Source organism: Toxotes jaculatrix, chromosome 11 (assembly GCF_017976425.1).
Source record: "Toxotes jaculatrix isolate fToxJac2 chromosome 11, fToxJac2.pri, whole genome shotgun sequence".
Taxonomy (NCBI): Eukaryota; Metazoa; Chordata; class Actinopteri; family Toxotidae; genus Toxotes; species Toxotes jaculatrix.
The window spans coordinates 19,890,717-19,914,658 of record NC_054404.1 but is presented as its reverse complement, the minus strand read 5'-3'; the positions used below and the strand labels follow the sequence as shown (position 1 = coordinate 19,914,658).

General features: G+C 41.4%; 1 protein-coding gene across 1 annotated transcript in view; it reads right to left on the bottom strand.

Moving 5' to 3' along the window:
* The window catches only part of dntt (deoxynucleotidyltransferase, terminal), an 85,061-nt gene extending 61,984 nt beyond the window's left edge, over window positions 1-23,077 (bottom strand). Inside the window, exons 1-6 of the mRNA XM_041050068.1 lie at window positions 22,884-23,077; window positions 17,675-17,849; window positions 14,880-14,990; window positions 3,691-3,861; window positions 394-465; window positions 70-193 (exon numbers count right to left, since the gene is read on the bottom strand). Coding sequence (XP_040906002.1) covers window positions 70-193; window positions 394-465; window positions 3,691-3,861; window positions 14,880-14,990; window positions 17,675-17,849; window positions 22,884-23,077 — 847 coding nt within the window. The remainder of the gene's footprint in view (window positions 1-69; window positions 194-393; window positions 466-3,690; window positions 3,862-14,879; window positions 14,991-17,674; window positions 17,850-22,883) is intronic.
* Window positions 23,078-23,942: the final 865 nt, after the last annotated feature.

Genomic DNA, 23,942 nt, shown 5'->3' with positions numbered 1-23,942 from the left:
ACTCAAGTTGTACTTTTCAGTCTATAATTTGCGGAGTGGCAGAGTGGAAATGGTGAGATGTTGATGTACCAGTTTGTTGCATCCGGTTTAGATGAATGCTGGGATCTGTCGGAATATCGCTGAATGAGCGCAGCCCTCTGCGGTACCACTTCTCAGCCGTCTTAGGTCCAACCCCAAACACACTTGTGAACAGCTGGCAGGAAACGAGGTAAGGACGTAATCAAGAAGACATGCTCTGAAATGACAGGCTCTTCTCTGAAGGGGTTAGCATTCAAAGTTTTGAAGAGCTCTGTGTCCTTAAGAGATACCAAATGCAAATCATTTTCACAGCGATTTCAAAGCACCAGAATGGAGAAAGCAAACGAGTGATGGGTTGTTTTTCCATCTACTGACCTTTAGCGTTTGATACCTTTCATCAGAAAGTATTTTCTCAACTTCAAACGAGCGGCCATATTGAAGGATCTCCTGCAAAACATGAAAGTAGATGGTATTATTAAGGAAAGCTCTGTCGGTGTCAGCATCGGCATGTTTCCCACTCAGTTTCTGTTCCATCAGCAATTAACAAATGGCCCAAACTGCTGCGCATTTGAAAACAGTTTCCACTTAAATCAGGTGTCCTCATTTCCATTTCTTTCCAAGAAATAATGACTTTGTTGTTGAGAAACCTAGGATTAATACCGATTTTATGGCATTCATAAAAAGCCCAAGGTAATGCTTTCCCCAGTTTCCACTGTTTGCTCTGGAACAACTTTGTTCTGCGCTTAATTGTCTGCCGATCTCAGCAGAGCACCAGTAATTTGCTGGTCACATTTTAACTGTCTTCATTACGTGAAGGCGTAAAATCAGACAGCAGTTATCCAGTTAATATCAACCATCTCCCATGGGGAAATTGTAAAAGTTGTTAGTGTTGAAAATGAGCCTGAGCATGTTTGTGTTTTACGATAAGTGCCCGTGTGCGTTTCAAGCTCGTGCATGAAGGGATGACGACTAGTTTCAATGAACTAGTGAACCTTAGATCCAGACTGTGAGTACAGTGCAGTTTAAGGCAGCCTTCACTGCTCAATGATGCATCCACCCGTCCACTCTGCTTTTCAACCCTCAAGCTAAGTCCAACCTCAAACACAAGGATAATGCTTCAACACACTTCCTGCTCCAGGGAAGACACACTTCTTCACATGCACAACGCCTCTCCCTCTCTCCCCCTCTCTCCCCCTCTCTCCCCCTCTCTCTCTCTCTCTCTCTCTCTCTCTCTCTCTCTCTCTCACACTCTCACACACTCTCACACACACACACACACACACACACACACACACACACACACACACACACACACACACACACACACACACACACACACACACACACACACACACACACACACACACACACACACACACACACACACACACACACACAGAAAACACTATACTACTGACTATTCATCCCTAACTCTGCCTCAGTGCTCCCAGACTTTCATGTCAGTAGGTTTATATCTTTTCCCCACTTTGGATGTTCAGTCAGCAGTGAGCGGTTCAGTCGCTGCTGACAGTGTGTCACTCTGATGTTCAAAGGCACATCAAGCGTTTTGTTTTTACTCTGTTTGGTTTCACTTTGTTTTTCGTGTCATGTCATTTTCTTGTTCTGAGCCACGATCTGTTCAAAGAGGCAACCTAGCAAAGAAAAAAACAAAACTCACTGCTGGGTGTAGATCTGAATCATGTAAAAACAACAAGAGGGAGAGGTCATTCACAGGCCTCTCTGGTACATTTATGTTATTTTGTTTAATGGATCCGCCTCAGTGCTCACAGGTTTCTGACAGTTTCTGAAACTTGCTCTGTGACTTGAGCTCCTCTGTGTGTATGTTAGGTTTAATGTGTCAGTAAGTTGGACTACACATGTCACCTTGTTCTCTGACAGGGATTCAGCTTTCTCTCCAAGCAAACAATTTTTGACACTTTCCATGAAACCTGTCATGATGATTTCTGCCCTGAGCACGACTGTAGGTGATGTAGGTGCCAAGTGACCCAATAAGACTTTTTTTCCCCTAAAGACAAGGTAAATTTGTGTGATGGCGTCAGTGTTTGCTCATGTGTGAGCACCTGTGTGGCAAGTTTTGTTAGTGTGCCTGTCTAGGACTTGAAATTTTAAAATTATTCTTGAAGTCTTTTTTTTTTTTTTAAAGATCGAACTCAGTGTTGAATTTGTTTAACCTTCAATACCTCAAAGCAAATGTGCTCTGCAAGATGAAATTCCACTTCACTGTCTACAAAGCATATTTGTGCAGATTGTTAGCATTAGAAGAAGAAAGATTCAGCTCCATTCTTCTTGACAGTGCACTAAAACAATCAGAGCAAAAAATTTAAAGGAATACAGCCTTTCTTTCAGGTATGAAACAGCCCATGTTTCTCTATCAGAAAGAAGACGTTTCAAAAAAACAAAATCAAAAGCTAGTATATTGTGAATATGTTTCAAACATTGCCCCCCCAACATAGCTAACTGTACTACACCTGTATCACATTATTGCCCCCTTAGAGCTCTGAAGTCCACAGGATGTACTTTATTTAAAGGATAAAGCTGGTGTTATTCTGTTTTTGTTTTTTTTATCATCAACAAGCACCATAAAAAAAAACAAAACCAGCAATGTGTTTGTCCAACTTTGAAAACAAGTCACAAATATGTATTTTCATTTTCAAAAAAGCCTCAGCTGTTTCCTGGGGGACAGGAAACAGCTGGGCGCTGTAGTTTTTAGCACATGTTCCTCAAACAGGGGTAAATAGTGCATTTGTTCAGAAATATTTTTGGCTGCAGTTTAATAAACATTTAGTGTTTTAGTAAGTGGGGCCACACCGATCAGCCCAGCCTTGATGTTATTTGAGTAAATTTGTTCCTGACATCTTTTCTCGGAAACTTAAAGGTTTGGCATAAAGTTCTGTAACATATATAAATGCACATCACACTGACATTGTTATGGTAGCAGTAGTCATTTTCATAATTCAGCAATGAAGCATACCTTGACATATTGCTGAATGCTGATATGTAAATTAGTCTTACAGAAGTACAGAATTTGACAGCAACACAATTGGCAAAAACACACAGTGTAATAATTGTAACTTCCCAGTCCCACATGGCTACACTCTGCATATGCTGTGTTCCTCTTGGTTTTGCAACTAGCTAACAAAGACTTACTTGCTGTCATGTATGTTACACTGTACAATTCAAATGTTTAGAACCTAACCACCACTACCACAATCAAATCAAACCACATCTCATCACTACCTAATCTCATATTATGAGGTGGTTAAGTTGTTGCATGATATTGTAGCAATATTAAATGTATGTATACAAGGGGCTTCAACTTCAGCTGCCATTATAGAGTGGTCAGTGTTGCTATTTTATACTGGAGTTAGTCAGTTCTCTCAGTGTTCATAACACTCAGTTATAAAAGTCCATAAAGGTCATGGTTTACTGCTTCATTAAACAGAAATCCCATTGGTTTTGACTCACTGGACACTGTGAAATAATGACAAGAACTTAGTGCTTTAAGGCATTAAAAAGTTTGCTGTCCTATCCATTTACCATGGCTGCCCAAATTAAACTATGTTGTTTCACAACAACATTACTCCCAGCACACAGATGGGATTGCCTGTCAGCTGGACTCAGAGGACTGTGCATGCAGACTCCAGGCCTTACCTCTATGACTGCCTTAGTATGCTCCCCCAGGCAGGGAAGATCCTCAGTGTCCCTCAGACACCGCAGCGCACAGGGCAGACTCTTGAGGACAGATGCAGCTCTCCTGAAAGCCAGGCATGGACCCTCAATCTCACTGAATTCATAGCTCTCTGCCAAAACTTCAAATGCATCCTATGGGGAGAGACAGGCAAGCACAGGTGAACGGAGGTAGAAGAATAATACAGGAAAGGAGCTAAGATAGCAAAAATAGAAATATTCACTTGTATAGTGAGTAATATGAGGCAGGCTTTTTGTATAAATCACCAGTTCACATATATACACCACACATATTTTCACAAAAGGAAGAGAAAATAAGGAAATAAAAAGAGACCAAGCAAAAATGTGTCAGGTGTGCATTCACTTGTGAGATGCACTGACAGGAAACCAGACAGGGAACACAAGTCCCCCCAGTTCCTTCCTCCCTCCCTCTATCATCCCTCTCTGTTCCTGTTCCTGTCGCTGTCACTGTACAGCAGGACCTGCTGCATGTTGGTTTTCTTCTGGATGACCGGACAGAGGCATGAGAGGCTGGTGAACACCAGACTGGAACCTGTCATTTTCCACTTGTTCACAACAGGCTCCCCAGACGGGCAGACATTGACTTTCCCTTTAAAAAGGCAACATGTTCAAATATTGAATGAATGAATGAATCTACCCGAGAGCATACAGAGAGTGCACAAGCTCACACAATCCTGCTTTTTCTATTCTAAATTTGTTTATTCAAAATTGCTATAATCGGTATTTTTATATATGTATTTACAATGGATCAGTGGTGTGAAATATCCACATAGAATTATCATTTACTCTGCAGTTCCCCTCAGCTTTACAGCTCTGAACACCCACCACATACCCAGCACCACACAGCTCACTAACAAAGTCAGCAGCGAGATGGTTCACACAACTCAACTCACAACATTAATGCTAATAGTCATTTTCACCAAAGACATTCCTCTGCTGCAAGAAATGCCCATATGCCACATTGCTCTGTATCTGCTGGATGCACAGAGAGAGTTTTGTTAAATTTGGAACTATTTGGTGATTGATTAGTTGATTGACAGAATATTAATCGCTAACTATTTTGATAAAGCAAAAATGAGACATCTGAAGACATCATCTTGGACTATGAACAAACTGTGATGGGCATTTCTTGTAATTTTCTTTCCATTTAATGGATTAAACATGAACAAAAAAAATTATCAAAAGAATGAACCAGAAACATCTAGACCTGAAATCAACTAAAATTTTAAGAGGTCCAGTGAGAGCCTCATAGTTGTATCAACACCTGCAACTGACTTTTAAACAAAGTACAATTGAAGTATACATGTGTACTTTGAACTATACATATGATAATCATAATAACAATAATAATAATGCTTTTCTCTCATTGGGTTAAGGCTGCATTTAAAAATAAAATAGAGAAAATAAATAAAATAACATTTGAAAACCTGTGCAAAATAAATAAATAATCAAATAAAGGAATTAATTTTAGAAAAATAAAATACCAGCAGCTTGAGTTTCCCTTTTTCTTTAAATGTCTCAACAAATTTTTACTATAAATGAATATAAACACATCTTAACAACTGAACAGTTTTACAGTTTCTCTTTTTTTCCCTCTTATATTTTATGCCCCCACTTTCTGTTGTTCATTGAGAGAACTGAGCTCTAACTTCTCCTTAAATCTGGGCTGGAGTGGTGTCAGGGCCATCTTCTCTCCCTGTCTCCCGGTGTTCTCTTCCTGTCTCCGGCTCACTTGTGAATAAATGTCATCTCCTCGTATCGCTAATTTCCCTTTCCACCTGTTACTCACCTCTCATCTCTCTCACCTCTGTATTCAGAGTCGCGCTTTCTCTCTCAAATTTGATTGGGTGGGATGGCTTAACTCGCATGTAATTGGTCTGTAAGGTCCGCTAAACAGATACCATAAAGACCAGAAAAGCTGTGCTGGTTAAAATATTAGCGCCCCGTCAAAAACGTAGAATCCCTCAATAATTTATTGATGGTAGGTATTTTATTATTTTATTATTATTTTATTATTATTTATTTATTTATTGATAATTTATGCATAGGACGGCGTCTGGGTCCGGACCCGGACCGCGGTCCGCCTGTTCGTGGCCTCTGATAGACATTAAGCAAAATTTAAGATAATCCATAATTGTATCACTAATCAACTAAATAAAGAGATAATATGTCCATGTTGTACTTACAGCTCGTTGCCCCTGCCTAAATTTGACCAAAAAGGTTTATACATGTTCGTTTGGTCGCAGAGGCCTGGAACACAGGGAAAGGACCCAAACGCAGACACGCACAGCAGGCAGATTCAGTAAAGTATATTTTAATGACAAAACTCACATTCAGGTGGAAAGGTGGAGAAACTAGAGTCCAGGCAAGGCCCAAGAAATCCAAAACCTTGCACAGGGAAGAAAACTCAGAAACATAAACTAGATGGAAACCAAGGAACAAAACAATTAACAAAACCCCAAACAAAGGGAAGTGAACACAAGCAAAAGAGGAGGGAAAGGAACACAGACGCTTAAATACACTGACAAATAGGAAGCGGTAATTTGGAACAGGTGAGGCACATCAGGGCGGGGCCAACAATCACAAAGGCTGGAAAAAAAAAAAACACAAAGACAGGAAGTAAGTAGCAACTGATACACAAGAAATGCAACTTCAAAATAAAACAGAAAACAGAAAAATAAAGAAACCAGAGTGAAGAGAGAAGAGTCACTGGAGGTGCTGATCATGACAGTTAGATTTAGCACACGCATAAATTATTTAAAATGTCAAGGAAGTAAGACTCATGAGACGGAAACTTAAATTTATCATGATAAATCACCAATAGGAAAACTGCCATCCAGTTTTGTAGTATTCTTATTAATGGATATGTGTGTGAGTCATATAAATTTTAGTTTTAATTGCACAGTTCATTCAAGAATTATGGGAATTTATATTTTTTATTTTTACAGTTACAGGGAAAAAACAAGCTTTTCCAAGGTCAAAATCTATTATGTACCAGATTAGGTAAAGATTGGATTAAATGTTTGTATGAGGAGAAAATTGCAGACCAAGCATTCCTGTTTTGAGAACAATTATTACATGCTTAATAAATGGCCACATGGTGGTGTTATCCTCACAAAACCCTGGTTCTAGTTAATCCTAGTTATTCTTTTGTCTATGGCCTAACTTTCTGCTTAGTTTTGTCCAAATCTGTTTGGTAGCTTTTGAGATATCCTGGTAACCAACAGAGCAGCAGACGAAATGATTCTATTACGGTCGAGGACCATTCGACATCATTTACATTCAGATTTTAAGCAGTAGATTGTTACTGCAGAGAAAAACACTTCACAAAACAACTTCACTGTCACACTTTCTAATATTGGCATGCGGCTGAACATTTGGCACCGTGTTCGGCTGGTCCACTTCACGGTTTGCTGCTGCTGAAGTGATGACCTACTGTTGCGGAACCAAGCGGAGGAAAACATGCCACCACAGGAGCATTGGATCATCACTATAGCCATTCATTAGCTAAACAGGTAATATCTTTATGTGGGTTATGACAAATCATTTCAAATGAGATTGCTGTCTGAGTGTCTCTGAGATGGAGCAGTTTGGTGCAGTGAGAAATGAAGAGCTGCAGGTGGGCTCTCTCCCTGTTATATGATGAGAACTCCCATTATTACTAATAGCACTTTCCTAAAAAAAGAAAACAAGCTGGTTTTTATTGCAAGAAGACAGATGGATTTTTTTTTTTTACTGAAATAAGATGCCAGGTGTAAACAGCGTTAACAATAATCAGTCAGAAAAACTACAGTGCAGTATATGAATATTTACTCAAACTTCTGTAGCACATTCAGAATTTCATGGAAAAGTACAATTATCACATTTCACTCATTCTTACAAGCACATAACTCAAAATGCTAATGTGTCACTGCAAAAAAATGCATTCTTCTTGCCAAAACCCCTAAGCATTTTGTGTTATGTGCTGCTCTAAACGAGAGAAATGTGATACTTGAATTTAGAGTCGATGTGCTATTTCACTGTGTTGTTTTAATTTGGTGTATTTTTACTCTTCCCCAACCCACAGGTTTTATTATTAACTTCAAAGAAGAAACTGCCAGCTTGCCATTTGTCCTATTTTTAGAAACCCATTATGGCAAACCATTCTTCCGTCTTTCTGCCCTCTGGATTCAAATTCTGTGTATTGATATAGATTATTATGCCTGTTAAGTCCATTTATATACATCAACAATAATCATGGCTGAAACTGTGTAAAGCTGCTTCTCACATAAAGCCACTTGCTCTCACTACAAAGGATTAAACTGAAGAGTTGGATTAAGAGACACACACCCACCAACTGAATGCACATTTAAAACAACTTGAAATTACTTCAGTGCAAACTTACTCAAGCAAATGATGCAATAAAAAAATATCGCAAGAAGCTCTCCTGCATATGTGATATCAGATTGATTTGTTTGGGGGTTTTTTGCAGCTTTTTTGCAAATACAGAAATACTATTTCCTCTTCTTCCTTGTTAAAACACAGTGCCCACATTACCCATAACACTGACAGCTGCTCGCTTTTCCATTCAAGTGTCCCCATGAGCCATGAGTGTGGCAGTGAGTCAAAATGCACAAAACCAGAACCCTGAAACTCAGGGAATAGGTGGTAGTGGAAGACTGCAAGTGCTGCTGATGTCCTGTTGCCTATTTGCAGCCAAGGGATTTGTTTGATGTTTGATTCTCAGTGGGATCAACACTACAAGTTTACCTTTCACAGGACAGGGATTCACTTAATTCAACATTAATAGCATAACATTGCTCAGTAAAGCTTTAAGAAAACAGGCAACAGTGTGTGTGGTATCTTCACTGAAACCTTAGAGAGTACGAGGAGCATAGAAATGAGTCTGTAATCACACATGACATTTGGGTCAACATTTCACATTATGCTAACTCCAGCATACCGCTACTCTGCCCTTTATGCAATGCATGAATTAGTTATGTTTAAGAACAATAAGAATAACAATAGAAATTCATATCAGTGAAATACCATAACAGATGATAAACCAGTCTGCCATGACATAGTGCCTGAAGGACAAATACTGAAAGTTAGTGGCTAGGGACTAAAGCTGAGGAATTCTAAATCCATGGCCTGGACTTGATGCAGCCCAGTGTGACCAGAGCTCAGGACAAACTCAGTTATTCATGCCTGCGTCTCCTCTCCTCTAGCCAAGCCACCATCTGAGGTCATTCACCAGCCGCAGTCCTGTGCAGACATGCAGCCTCAGGTCAGTGAGCAGCAGACTTTAGTCCAGCTCACCCAGGAGACGCACTGACCCGTTTACTGCAGCACATGGAAACTGAACGACCCTTTACATCCAAGCACACACACACATACACACAAACAAACACACACACACAGCTGGGTTCTCCTGCATGCGACAAATGGGAAAAGCAAGCTTATGACTGGATAAGGCACTTGTGTTGTTCAGGTGTCCAGCGTGCAGGTTGTGTTCCCTCACTAATAATAACAACCACAGGGTAAACAATGGGTTATCAAAAATAGATTATATGTAGTACAAAATACTGTAGTACAAGAATGTATTGTAGTGTGAAGTCAATGTTCATTGCTCTTAACAGATATGTGAATATGAGTCACATCATTTTAGTTTTAACTGAACAGTTCATTCAAGCATCATGGCAATTCATAGCCTTTTTAATATATAGTTCATTGTCCCTGTAGGGACAATCAAAATAATACAAATCAGTTAGCAACACCCCCTTCCTCCCTCCTTGATGGTCTAAGCTAAGCCTATCTTAAACTAGCTTCAGCTAGCTTTTAGCCTGTCTGGTTAAGAGCCAGATGTTTCCTTGAGGAGCTGCCCAGAACCACGACTCCGTGCAAATGCTGTTGTTGCTTTGTGCCTGTCGGATGTGTAAATAACTGCTATGTCAGTGTTGTGCTTACAGCTTGTTGTGCTGCCCCCAAGAGGCCAAAAAAATTACACTGCAAGTTTACTTCCTTGGAGCAAACACACACCCTCAGAAAATTATGTGTTGTATTACTTTATATCATAAGTTATTTTATGGAAACTATAGGAGTGGTTTGATTGAGTTATTGTGTCTTGTTGATCCTTGTCTCACAAAAGTAAGTGATATTACTGAAACACTGGACACAAGCAGAACAGCAAATTACACCACCTAATTATCTAATCTGTAGAAAAACAAGATTTTAAGACCTGACACACACACACACACACTGCAGCCAGTCTCTCAACCGCCATGTTGTCTTGTCAACTGTCATGTTGTTTCGGTGACTGCATGAAGTCAGCGCTGCAGGCTTGAAAACCCATCCTGCATATGCATTTATCTAATTAATGAGGACTTAAGGCTGGTAGGGGGACTTGGTGAGCAGGGACGTTGATATAGCACGCCGATTTACCCCCCGCCATCGGATATCACGGACATGCCTGCAAGTCATGTTCGCACAGCAGCCCGTCTCACTGCGTGCACAAAAGGAAACCGTGAAAGGAGGTCAGAGAACCCACTGAGAACAGTTTTAACACGATTAAGAGCTAGGAGATGGATTTTATCTATCGCATATCTAAAGTAGAGGACATAATTCAGGATTTATTTTTCTCTTTGTGTAAGTTTAAGATTTCCCTCAAATGAAGAAAAGGAAGGTGTTTAACTTGTTTTCTAAGAACATCTTCAAAGAAAAGTTGAAGACATTTCAATTGAACAAGAGCTGGTCATGGCAAAAATATTACAACCCTCATACAGCAATGTGTGACCCATTTCTGATCCTTATAGCTTTTTGTTTGTTGGCTCTTGAAGTTGTGAATGTTAACTCAGTGGGGGATAGAGGGAATCAATTCGATGCATTTAAGGTTCAGTGCTCCCATACCCCCTCCACCCATCTCCTCATCCGTGGCATGTCTGCTATAAGTGCGTTGGAGGCCTTGTGCTGCAGGGAAACAAATTCAGGATGCTTAGCCTTTTCTCTCTGTACCCCTTTCTCCCACTAACTCCTTCTTCTCCTCCCCTCATTAATCTGGCATGCTGTGTGTGCTTGTGTTTCTCCCTGTGTGTGTTTGTGTCTGTGTCTGTGTGTGTGTGCGCGTCTGTGCGTGTGTTGCCATCAGAGAATAGGCATTTGATGCTGCATGTCAATCAGCCAAGACATAAATGTCAATTTTTGTGTTGGCGTGCACCAGGCTTATGCTAGAATTATGACAGCAGAAGACTCAGGGCTAAGGAGATAAAAAAAAGAGAGGGTGTAAGCTTGACTCTGTGTGTGTGAGGGTGTAAGCTTGACTGTGTGTGTGTGTGTGTGTGTGTGTGTGTGTACGGTGTGGATTTCCCAATCACAGTGAGAGCAAGTCAGCAAGAGACAACGAGAGAGAGAGAGAGAGAGCACAGTATGAATGGGCAGATGGGGGCGGAGGGGTGGTGTTAGATACAACAAAAGGGCAGGGAGAAGTGGTAGAGGAGTGAAAGAGTGCAAGGCAGAGACGGTGAGGGATAAAGAGGGAGCAGGGATGAATAAATCAATAGTGCATGGCTGTGGAATAGAGGGCCGCTTGCTGCCAGTGTCTGATTGACACCTCGCTGGGGTGTTGTTGCTGAGATGATGCTCATCCTCTCCTCCTGATCTTGACACCTCTCTGCACCACCTACTTCCTCCTACTTCTCCAGTGCGCCCTGCTGGCCCCGGATGCTCCTCTCCTCCCCTCCATCCTGAAATCATAGCAAGTTGTTTCCTCTGACACTTCCTCTGTCTGTCTGTCTGTTGGATCCCTCTACACACACAGTTGTATGCACAAGTAGCATACACAAACACAACAGCATGCACACATACACATGAATACACACACACACACACACATCATTTAAAGCCCCTGGGTATTGAATATTTGCCTCACTACATTGTATCTTTGTAAAATAAATTGGTCGGGTTGATCAAATAAATTGGTTTTTCGTAGTGGTGAAAATTGTTTGTGTTTATTGTTTGGCCTTGGGTAAGACGAGCAGAACAAGCAATGGATTCCATTTGAAATGTTAAGAGAATCACCTCCTGGCTTCAGCTCCTTAATTAATGCATAGATATGAGAGTGGTATCAATCTTGTCATGTAATTCTTGCCAAGGAGGTGAATAAGTGTATTTCCCAAGCTGTTGTAGATGTGTTACTTTGAAGTTACTACACAGCCAAGGTCCTGACACCACCTCCTGTCTTGCCAGTGTTCCACTAGCTTTTGTAGCTCAAATCACTCTTTCACTCATCTTTCTGGAAAACTGAAACATGTTCCTGGGTTCTATTTTACCATACTATTTAAATAAACTCGTATCTACCACAACACTTGCTTTGCCTTGCTTTTTAGTCAAAAGAGCTTCATTTTACTGAGCTGAGAGATTCAGGTTTGACTGACTGACCTGTTTTTTGCTCCTGATGAATACGTCTCTCACTGTGGAAAAAAAAACAATTGTCCTTCTGAGTGTGTGTCCCAGACAGTTTAAGGTCCCCTGTTGTGTAAGTTATTCAGAGCTCTGTTCACCCTGCAGTCTGCATTAGTGACATAAAAACACTACCTCTAGGGGGAGCTCAAGGGGTCATCAGAGTCCTCCAGTTTCAAATTTCATAAAAATAACCTCAGGATATTATATGAAGGCAAACTTTTATGGTTGTGGTTGCTAGGTGACAGTGACAAAAATAAAAAAACTGCAGCCGGAAAGTCAGATAATAGCGTAAGCATATGCCAGCTCAACAATTTTGTCCATTAAAGAGAAAGTATTTTACATTTTGTTTGTCTTTTGGGGGATTTTTGCAGCATATGAATATCACTTGTGTCCAAAAAAAAGGAAAGACAAAAAATTCTCACCAGTGTTTATCACCACTGCCATCATCAGGCATGCTCCGCCTCTGACAGCGCTCACCACCACAAGGCTGTCAACTGACATCTAATTTGCTAATGAGTGAGAATGAACTTTTCAAGAACATGTTATCAACAGCAGTCATAAAGGAGCAGCAGCACTCCATATTTTCCAACACTGTGACATACATGACGTGACGGCACCACCCCCTTTGTCTTACTGAGATCACTGAAATGGAGGCGATAATTTTAAACCCTTTCATTTGTCACTAGATCACAAAGACATGGAAGCACACTAAAAAGCACATACCCACATACATGAATCACACACACACACACACACACACACACTCACATGTACATTTTAAAGCATCTCAGCACCTTCAACTGCGTTTTCATTAGACATATATTCACAGGGATTACATCATTATTGGGTTTTGCAATCAAGCAAACAGCAGGACAGATCAAGGATTGCTCCACTGCTGCTGATCAATCGCTTCACCCCTCATTAGCACTGTTACAGTACAGTAGATTATATGGTTTACTGCTGCTTATTTCTGAACAGAGACTTGCTTTACAGTCAAAGGCAAAGGCAACATTTTTTTATATTCCTAACTGACTTAGATATTTCAAGTCATTGCATCTCGCAAGCTTCAGCAGAGCGTTTTTACCTGTGCCTTTCTGAAGACCACATCTACTACAACCTTACTCAGTCATCAGAAAGTCCCTTTTGATGTGGCTTTACGTGGGGATAATGAGTTAGGGAAATTGAGTGGGATTGCTAATTATGGAGTTAATGCTGTGGAAAGAAACAGGGGATAAGAAATCGAACAGCAGCCCTCCCCAGGTGAGACATGTGTGGGTGTGCACATCTGTAGGCTACGTGTCTGTCCACATGAACAAACGTGTGTGTGAGTGTGTGCAAGCTTCAATGCATGCATTCAAGCACACGTGGGTGAATTTCTGTACACGTGTGTGCATCTATTATGTGCGTTTACCATCATCGGGAAGTAGAAGGTCATTTTGAAACAGATGCCAAACAAGCCCTCGGTAAGCTGTACTAAATAGGCCTTACTGAAACTCATCAGCAGGTCTCCACACTCCCACACAAACATACTCATAGGTTTGCCAGTTACTTCACAGTGATATTGCGCCTCTCAGACCTCCGATTTCATATTCTGTGCCAAATACAGCATCAAGACAGTGCCTTGGAGATGGATCACAAAAAGGAAATGAATGAACTGCAAAGAGTAAACTAATGTCATATATATTTTCTATTTCTTCTTTTAGTGAATTTGTGACTGTTCCATGAGATTACTGCAGTGCTATTAAACTTACAAGTAATTACTGTTTTCATTATAGATTCATCTGTCATTTATTTTTTGATTAATTACTTTCTAGATTCATTTTCAGTCTATAAAAGGTCAGAAAATATTGAAAAATGTCTGTCTAGCCAAAAGTGACATCTTTAAATTGCATCCAAAACCCAAGACAGTCTATTTACAATGGTTACAAAAAAAAAACAAAAAAAACAAAACAAAGGGAGAGGCAGTAAAGCCTCACACTGATGAAGCTGGACGCAGCCACAGCTTGGCATTGTTGCATGATAAATGCCCATATTGATTAATCACTTGTCAGAAATGTAGCTCAAATAAGATTTTCAGCAGTGCTCGCAAACTTCTTAGAACTACAGTGTGATTAATACAGTAACTGCATGTAAACACTGGCTTGTTCCTATTTTCTGTTTTCTCACTGTGCAGCTACGGTGCCGGGATCTGGGAGCAATATCATTTCCCCTTTCTTTCACAGTCATCAACACCTAAGCCAATCAGCCAATTAACCACTTCCCCATTGCGTGTGGGAACCTGAGCGTCCCTTCCTCAGCCACCCACCTCAACCAGCCCTCCCTCCCACCGCTGCCCACCAGATGGCATAGGGACAGACCCATCATTGCTTGCGAGGAGTGTCACGTCCACCGCCCATCCTGGCGTAGCGTGCAGCGCCTCAGGGCGTGTCTGTGCCAGCCCCAGTGCCAGGGATCGTGGGCATGTCAGCTGTTGCACCTCCAACGTGCCACAGCTGCAGATGCGACTCATTTGCAGGTTAATGCATTTTGGGGAGATTTGTGTCAGAGCGCGAGTGAGTGAGGCAAACCAGCCGTCCAATTAGAGCAGAACAGATTAGGGGGCTTTTTACATTGCACAGTCGGAGCAACAGCCTCTGGTGGGCGAACATGTAAAAGTGCCGTTGTGTCCAGAGTGAGCTTAGGTAACGGTTTCTTACTGTGAAAATCTTGTTATTGTTTTCTGTGGTTGTCCGTCTCTGGCAGGCGTATTGAGAAACTGTGTCCACAGGAGTGGGTGAAGAACCTTCAGGCAGTGTGGGCAAGATGTCCTGTGTACAAAAATAAACCAGAGACTCATGAACACTCACATACACAGTCATATATCATCCTAATTTCTGAGCCTTTGCAAATTGTTGACAGGCTAAACGTGTAAATGTGTGTAAGGTTATTCCTGACTAGCGCAGAGCCAAGCGCTCAAATTGAATTACATAAAAATGTAGCCATTTGCCTTGGAGAAGTTATTTTTATGGCTGTGTGTCTCCAGGGCAACAGGCTAATGACACTCATCTCACAGTCTGGTGGCATCCAAATCCATTACACTACCTAACCCGTGGCATTACAAATCTGCTTGCCATCATCCAATTTGCCTCCTGTAAATTGCCTTTTCATTCTATGAAGAAATGGCTCCTCATTTGTAATATATGTGTCAAAAGGATTACCAATGTAATATTAATATTCTTGCAGACAATTAGACATCACAAAAGGGAACATTGTGTCCATAAAATTATCCATGGAATGGGTGGGAGAATGATAGAGAGAGGAGAGCAAGCGGAGGAGGAGGGAGATGGAGAGATCGTCACCGCTCCGTGTTGACTGGGATCAATGCTGCAGAAGGAACAGGGGTGTCTCAAAAAGATAATGGAAAGAGCTGGTACCTCTCATACTGCTGAGCTGAATCAATCAGTAAGGGATTCAAAAAGATGTTCATCATTTATTCTCTGCCAGGAGCCTTTCCTGTTCTCCAAAAAAAAAAAAGAATAACTTTGAATATATTTCACGGCACAATTTTTCTGCCAATCAAAAGTAAAACTGCCTTAGAAACTCCCTAACTGCGCTCCTTCTAAATACAACAGGAGGTTCTCCCTCACTTTTCCACCTCTGCTGCAGCTTGTTTAATCCAATATGGGATTGTGGGTCCATGGAGACAAACGTCTGTGCATCAGCATGCAGAGGTTGGTTTTCCTCATCTGGGCTTGGTTATTATATAGGCCTATAACTCTGTGGAAGCTAAAGCTCTCAGACTGATCTCAGAGGCAGCGTATCCCCCTCTGGCCTTCTCCCCAGTGTCCTCTCCACCTTTGCTGTATGGCTTAGATGTAACTAAACTAATGTGTGCAGTCCACATGCCGTAGCTTCATTTCTCTACATACCATCTGCTGAAGTGAAAAGGTACAGGAAACTTTGCAGGACCTCACCTCCTGTACCCTCCTCTATACTATATCAGCACTGCAGGTCTGTTCATCTCGTCATGATAATGCCTGTCACGCAGGCAGAGGAGTGCACTCAGGTGGGTAAATGAAATCCTCTCAGGCCGATGAGCAGGTCAAAGGTCACAGAGGTTGCACCTCTTAAGGGATGCTGCTTGGCCCTACACCCACGCACCTACATACTAACCCGCAAATGTCATCCTTAGATGCAGACGCCCAGCCCACCTGTCTCCTAAACGCAGAGCGAAGGCAGACACATGTTCATGAGCCAGATTCAAGCTCCTGGCAATCATTTCTATTTTTGTTCCTTTAAAGCAGCATATTCTTACATCTTACCACCTCTACACTTAAACAGGCTAAACAGCCTCTCTGCAAGTCATGACGTGATAGAAAATGTTACATTTCAATGGGTTTAATGCTTAAAATTCCTCCCCGACTTGCTGTAGAATATTTATGATAGTGAAATACGTTGCATTTCCAGACTATCAAAAAGAGCTGCAGGCAAATGTGCTCGAGAAGTGGCCTGTTTGGGGAATATTTTATCTCTATAAGGTAGCTCCTTAAATGGATTTATCTCTCATAAAAAAAAACAATCTTCTGGAAGCGCCACGCAAATAAATGCCACCGAGCATTACCTTGTTGGTTTCGGAGAGGAAAGGCATCGCAAAACAAGCAGAGAAGTGGGCTTGTGGTTACCTGGGGAGATGGGTCAATAAATGCCAGCATGGCATCATTAGCCTTGTCACTTAATGACGCAGACGACTAGAAGCACGTCACTGATGTGCCACGCTCAACGTGGCCATGTGGAAACAATGCCAGACCAAGACAAAAGCATTTCTGGGGTATTTCACATGAAGGCATGAACACAGCGAATGTCACTGTGACCGTTAACGCCGTCGCAGGCTGTTTGGAGAAGACACAGAGGGAACCTGGCAAACGTGACTCCACGAGTTGAGTGTTTTTCCCTGTCCACTGTGGGAGGAAAAGAAGACAACGTTTCTTTGTTTTGGATCCATATGCTGCCAAACCCTCATAGTGCCACCCACAGGGGAAACTATGTGCGTGTCTACGTGTATGTGTTTCAGTTAGTTGGCTGCTCGGAGCCCTGACATCCAGCTGATAGGTTTATTTGACACTCCAAATAAACCTATCATTGCATGCAATATGGAAGATGTTTTTGTTGCTATCAGCGAGGTCAAATGTGGCACTATGAGCAGAGAGAAAGGGAAGTTAGATGTGTCCTTCCTGTCAAGGGGCTGACATTATACATTAGATATTATAGATTTGCAGGGAGAAGGGAAGAGAATAGAAAAGGCTTACTATATACAGAGATGTAGAATGTAGAATACATTTCCTAAATAAAAAATAAAAAATGATTGTGTTTCCTCAAATCATCAAATGCTGCATGCCTATTTGACATAATCTATAGAAAACTTCCTGTTTGGCTCATAGTGCCATCTAGTGCTTACCCTATATCTGCCTAGATATTTTTGTCTGGTTTGTGACTCACACACACACACACACACCTGAATGAGATGTCTGGTCTCCACAGCAACAGGTCTCCCCTCTCTCATGCTGTCAGTGAACCAGCTGATGTCCAACACGTGCATGCTGGGTAGATTGCTCAGATCGCACCCTTTAAGCCATGTCCACAGTGATGAAGCCCGGCTGTCCTCTGACACAACATGAGTGACCACATCACTGTAGATGGAGAAGACAAGAGCTGTCAGAAAGTTCACAGTTCAGTAGCTGGTTTTTATTCACTTGTGTCAAAGCTCCAGGTTAGTGGTGGTGAACATTATTCAGTCTAACATTGACAAGTTTAAGATTAAAGGTCCAAAGGAACCAAAGAAATCTACACAATGAAATTCTTGGACTAAGGCATTCTGAATTTAATGAACAAAAATCTAAAATAAAATATGATTAAATCAAAGTAAAATAAAAATAAAAATACACACACACACACACACACACACACACCCTGTTCAAACCTGCCATTAACATGTGTCTCAGGTGATCTGAGACCAGTGGTGGTACTTAGAGCTGTGCACAAGTGGACAGCTGTAAGCATGTCAGTTTTCACAGGCAGCATTAAAATGCATCTTCACATGTGTCTCATTCTCACTTGTGACCACTTGTGACTGGAACTCACTTCCCTGCTCTATATGCAAATAAACACATACATTACTTCCATTTGCAAACACCAAATGCTTTGTTGCTGTGTGAACATACACATTTGGTTTCAGTTTCTCAGATTTTTCATTATAGAAGTATTTGAAGGACAAGTGAAATGTCTCTTCTTAACACTTTTATATAGGTTTGTATGCATGTTTTCATTTCCTGCATGAATATAAACATAAAATTGCTAATCACATCAGGTTTGAATAATAATAAGTATAATTTTGATTAATGTGTTTAATAAAATTCTGATTGGTGCATGGAAGAATGTAACATCTTCTTTTTACCAGTGAGGCCCCGCCCACTCCAAACCAGAGACAAGAGCACAGACAAAAACACAGATACAGAAGGTTCTCATGTGAAAGAACCGAAACTGTTTTCCGACTCTGGCAGAAAATTTTGTGTTTATGTACGACCAAACATTATGTTTTCCGGGGTTTTAATTATTATATGTAACTTAATGCAAAACTTATTATGATTTAATGATTACTAGGATTACAGTAAAGGTTTCTGGCTCAACTTCTACTTCCAAGGTGCATGAGAAGGGAAAAAGTCTAAAGAGGTCAAAAATCCAGTACTTGAACACTTGAACAACTTTAATGTTAGACCAATGCGTTTCGATTTGTGGCCTTTCGACCTCTCCTGATTAGTGAGATTCCCAGGATATCTTGAATTTTTTGACTGGAGGATTCTATTTGCTTTTCATTTCTTTTCTTTCTTTTTTTTTTTTAAAGAAATTTCCTGTCTTGGTCTCAGCGGCCTTTAGAGAGTGAAACGGTTCAAGTGAAGCTTTTGAAATGCAGCACAGATCTCAGCATCATGGTCTTAGTCATGCTGTTTGGGGATCAACACTGGGTGAACAACAATCAGCATAGACCCTCAGTGCCTCCCTCCACTGTGTGATAACTGAACTCGTTCAACCAGTGCCTTCTACTGCTCCGCCGAGACTTTCAACAGACTTATTATCACAGCCTCCTCCCCTCTGCTTCCTGCCATGGAGCCTAACTACCATACCCAATCAGAGCGCCCAGCCGTGCATAATTACCCTCAGCGCACTCCTCCTCTTCCTCTTTCCTGGCGTGGGTAAATCAGTTGAAAGTCTCCTTAAGGGAGGTCCCAGCAGAGCTCAGGCTGAGGCCTAATTGACCAAATCACTGGCGAAACTAATCCTCTATCTGCTTGGCATACCAGTATGACCCTGATCAAAAAAATAAATACTTCCCAGTACAAAGATATGGACAAAGAGCTTCCAAAACAGACACATTTGAGGTATCTAAGTGATGCAGCTATTAACTGCCAAAGCTTAAATTCACTTGCCGTGAACAGTTGTATAACCACACTAACAGAGATTTAGCTCTCAGGCTGACTTCCCTCTAAAATCACAAGGGGTTGAGTTGCTAGGTTGGAACAAGATTGAAGATCATAGGGGGAAAAAAAGGTACTCTCTCCTTGTGTCATGTTTACCAAGATAAAATCCAGCCCCTGAATTTGGATTCTTATCTTAATGTGTAGCCGCACAGAATCTAAAATGGCAGATTGATATGCAAATGAGCTAGAAAGCAAGCCCAGCACCAGACTGTACTTCCCTGAATCAGGGGGACTCTGAGCCCAGACACAAGGACAGGCTAAAGTCAATGGGCTTTGATATGGAGAACTCTCCGGAGTCATCTCCCTGCCCTGTTCCTGTCAGCAGCTATCCTCCTATCCCTTCCAAAAGTGAAAAACAACAAGCAGATCAAAGACAGAATATTTCCATAACAGATTTTTACACCATGGTATGGTTTCATGTGTTCGCCTTTTACAGCAGGCTCCTTCACACACTGAGACAGCTTCACTGAGATCCACACAATTACTGCAAGAAGATAAGTAAAATTAATCAATACAAAATAAATATATAAAGATAATCATGCCAAGTAATTTAAGTTGCTATGTTACAAAATAGCCCCTGTCACAGCTCATACATGGCCTGCTCATTGTGGGAGAGACTGGAGGCCAGTTTTCCTCCTCGGCACAGCTTCCCTCTTACCTGTGTGCGTGTCTGTGGTAACCTTTATTCAGCCTTCACTGATTACTTTGGATTGTCCCGGGGTTTAATATTTTGTTTCTGGACTGCAGAGTGTGTGTTTCAGGTACTGGCGTGTGGTGAGGCTGCTCGGCCCCTCTGGTAACTATCCTCTCTCCCACCTGCTGTTGCACACCCCAGCTTCCAATATAGTTACATGATCTTTTTTATCTAGTTAAGGTTCTTATTGCGTGCTCTATTTTTAGCCCCTGTTAAAATAATATACTGCCATTTGTTTTAGAGCCCTTTTAAACACCTGCATTGTTGCTGTTTTTGCGTGTTTAATAAACGTATAATCTCATCTTTTCTGCCAGATGCATGGAAAGTTTTTATGGTGTTCATCTGGGTTGGCCTGTGGTCTAAGAGTCCTTCCAGTTTGAAACAAATTAATGCTAAAACTTTTGGGCCTTAACTACTCGGGGTCACTTGTGCCAACTGGCACAAGCATTTTCAGTCATGGGGCTAGCTAGCTACAGCGGATAAAAATCTACTACCAACAGACACTTTGTTTTAAAAACTACTAAGATTTAGAGCAATAAACGTAACCCCTTGGTTATTATAAACCACATACTGTAGTTTATCACATGAAAACCAAAAACCAAAAAAAAAGGTGTAGCCACTATACCTAAAGGAGACAGGAAGTTAAACTTCAGAGTCATGATTATATTGTAAATTTTCCTATGATGTCAAAGGTCAGCGTGTGTGCGTGCATGTGTGTGTTTCCTGCCATCTGTGAAAGAGCATTTATTGCAGCTCATCAATCAGCCAGGACAAACATGTCGATATCTGGATCCAAGTTCATGTGCAGCAGACTTGAAATTAGGACAAGGGGAGACTGTTGTGTGCATGTGTTATTTGTTTTGTGTGTCAGTGTGTATGTGTGTGCGTTTCAGCACCTTCTTTCATGCACAGAGGATTGCACACAGTGTATCGAACCATATGCTCAAGGTAGTGAGCCTATACCTTGTGTAAGACTAGATATGGGAGGAGTTGCTATCAAACAGCAGCTGATATCAGTTTTGTCGGCTTGCAGAATTCATGTCAGTTTGAGGCAGGCACGCTCTACTTCCTGTCGTTGGTTTCAAACAATTGTATCAAGCCAAGTGTAACCGTAGGAGCGCTCAAGCTGTGTTTCTGGGAATGCTGCCATGGCCAAGCTGGCGTACGGCTGGCAGGCACACTTAGACATGCATTTAAACACTCGCACACACACATACCTGTTGGTTATACTATACTCATGAGGACCCCTTACTGACTGCATATAAATCACATGCTAATTTCATCCTTAAGGTAACTTTAATTTGGAAAAAAACACCCTCACTGTGAGTGTCTAAAAGTCGAAGTAGTTCTCAAAAATGAAAGAGAGGAACACACACAAATACACAAACGGCTGCTCGCCAGAGGAGCTCAGAGTCAGAGTTTAAGCTGCCGAGCCCCAATAACATTCAACTTTTAGAAATGGGAGGTGGCATCAACAGTATGGCTAGCCTCAAAGGAGCCTGTCTCTGAAGCACTGAGGACGTCAAGCAGAGGACCTCTACTGTGTTCACAGTTTGAGATTTAAAAGATACTTTCAATTAGAGGCAGAAAAAATGAAGAAAATATGCTGCTTCCATAATTACAGCACAATAGATGATCCATCACCACAAGAAACAAGCTCACAAGCTCACAAAATATCTCTCCTTAAGTGCAACTTCACAGAAAACTTTTACCAAACTCATTAAAAAAGTTTGTGTGGGCTCTGTTACCTTTCTTCCAGTGTTTTTCGTTTCCTCACTGCCAGCACGCTGTAGCTGGGTTAGCCCATTTCTTGCCTTCCTAAATGTATTTATGTAGGAGCTGAGTTATGGCTCAGGGGGAAAATCCACTAAGGTGTAGCAGAGGCAGGATGGATGCCCTAACCCTTCTTAATTAAGTATTCATGAGGCAATAGCGGCTCTCTAATTAGCTAATTGAACCTTAACTTCTTTTTTTTTAAAAAGAAAAAGTTTTTAAGAAAATTCCACAAAGTAATATTGAAAATCTCACCAGAGAATTGATCTTTTTAATGATGTCCCGACCTTTTTTTTTTCTTTTTACCAGAGGAACAGTTTAAAAGCCTGATCTGTCTTTTCATAAACATCTGGGGTCCAGATGGTTGATAGCTAAATTCAAAGTTCAATTCATTGAACGGACTAGAAATGAACACTTTTTTAAGAAATAAAATGAGTCTTCATTTAGCATTTACTGGCCTGGCTGCTAAACAGTACAACTCAAACAGGCCTTTCATAGTTACTGTAACCTTCCATTTGACTAGAGTTACAATAAAGTCCTTGAAAGCCAAGGTCAAACCGTTCTGGCACCAAAAAAGCACAAATGCAGAAAATAGTCTAAGTCCCCCTGCATCCCTCTGAGCTGTACATTACTGTGTTCTTCTGTGCTTCACATTCAGAAAAGCTTTTAGGCACCAAGCCCTGCTCAGTCAGTGAACAACAAAATGGCAAGCTTTTTCCAACCTGAGGACGTCTTCCACAATAAAGCCCTTTGACCTGGCCAGTTGGGTCAGAAAGCTTCTCCTGCTGCGGCCCATTTTCCTCTCCACCAGGTACACTCTGACATCCTTAAACTTCACCTCTTCACGCCCGGGAACACCGGCTTCTACTGGTCTCGACCTTTTCCTCGCACGAGGCACAATGGGAGTGTGGAACATCTCTTTTGAGACGAGCTATCCAAAGTATTTCTGAACCTCTAGGAATTTCTGCTTTTGTGAGCTTATTTTTTGTTGTTGTCGTGTGGCACTTAACTTCCACCTAGGAAAAACACCCACTTTGATAAGGCCACAGTTGTTTATTTGACAGTTGTAGCTTTTGTTTTTGTGTGTGTGTGTGTGTGTGTGTGTATGTGTGTTCAATAGTGGGACTGTATGTCAGTTGGAGCAGGGTTGGTGAAAGTTGGCAGACAGGAAAAGCCTCTGGCAACAGGTGTTGAGGATTTGGTGTTTACCAAAAACCACCTGCCAAGATCGAATGATTGAGGATGCGAGAAAAAAGATTATAAAAAAAAGAAAGAAAAAAACACCCCGCTGGCATGGCATGATTCAGTTCCAGTAAAAGTTGTTCTGCAAATGTGCGTTTGAAGGAAGTAAACACAGCCTTATCTGGTTGCATCTTAAAAAGTAACTCAAAGTTTTCATGCAGTTGTAATTCAACTCTCTTGGCTGGAGTAAAATCTCACCCCTGGGAGATGCCTGAATTCTGGTCACCTCACAAACCCCTCACAGCTGTCCTGCCATGTCCAGTTCGTCTCGCCACTCACCGTCTCATTATGTCCGGACCAAGTCTGCACCATCTGCTCCGCCGCTTTAATTAGCTTACTTGCCTAAAATGAGAGCCTTTGTGGGCATTTCCCCTGAGATCCCACAAGCTCATACACGGCCTTTGCACACACACAGGTACTGTATATGCAAGCCACCGATGATCAGGAACATTCATCCAGGGAAAAGAGCTGCATATGCAGTGGTCAGGAACACAAACTCAAAATGGATTTAATCTGGTTAATTCATCTATTCCTTTTGT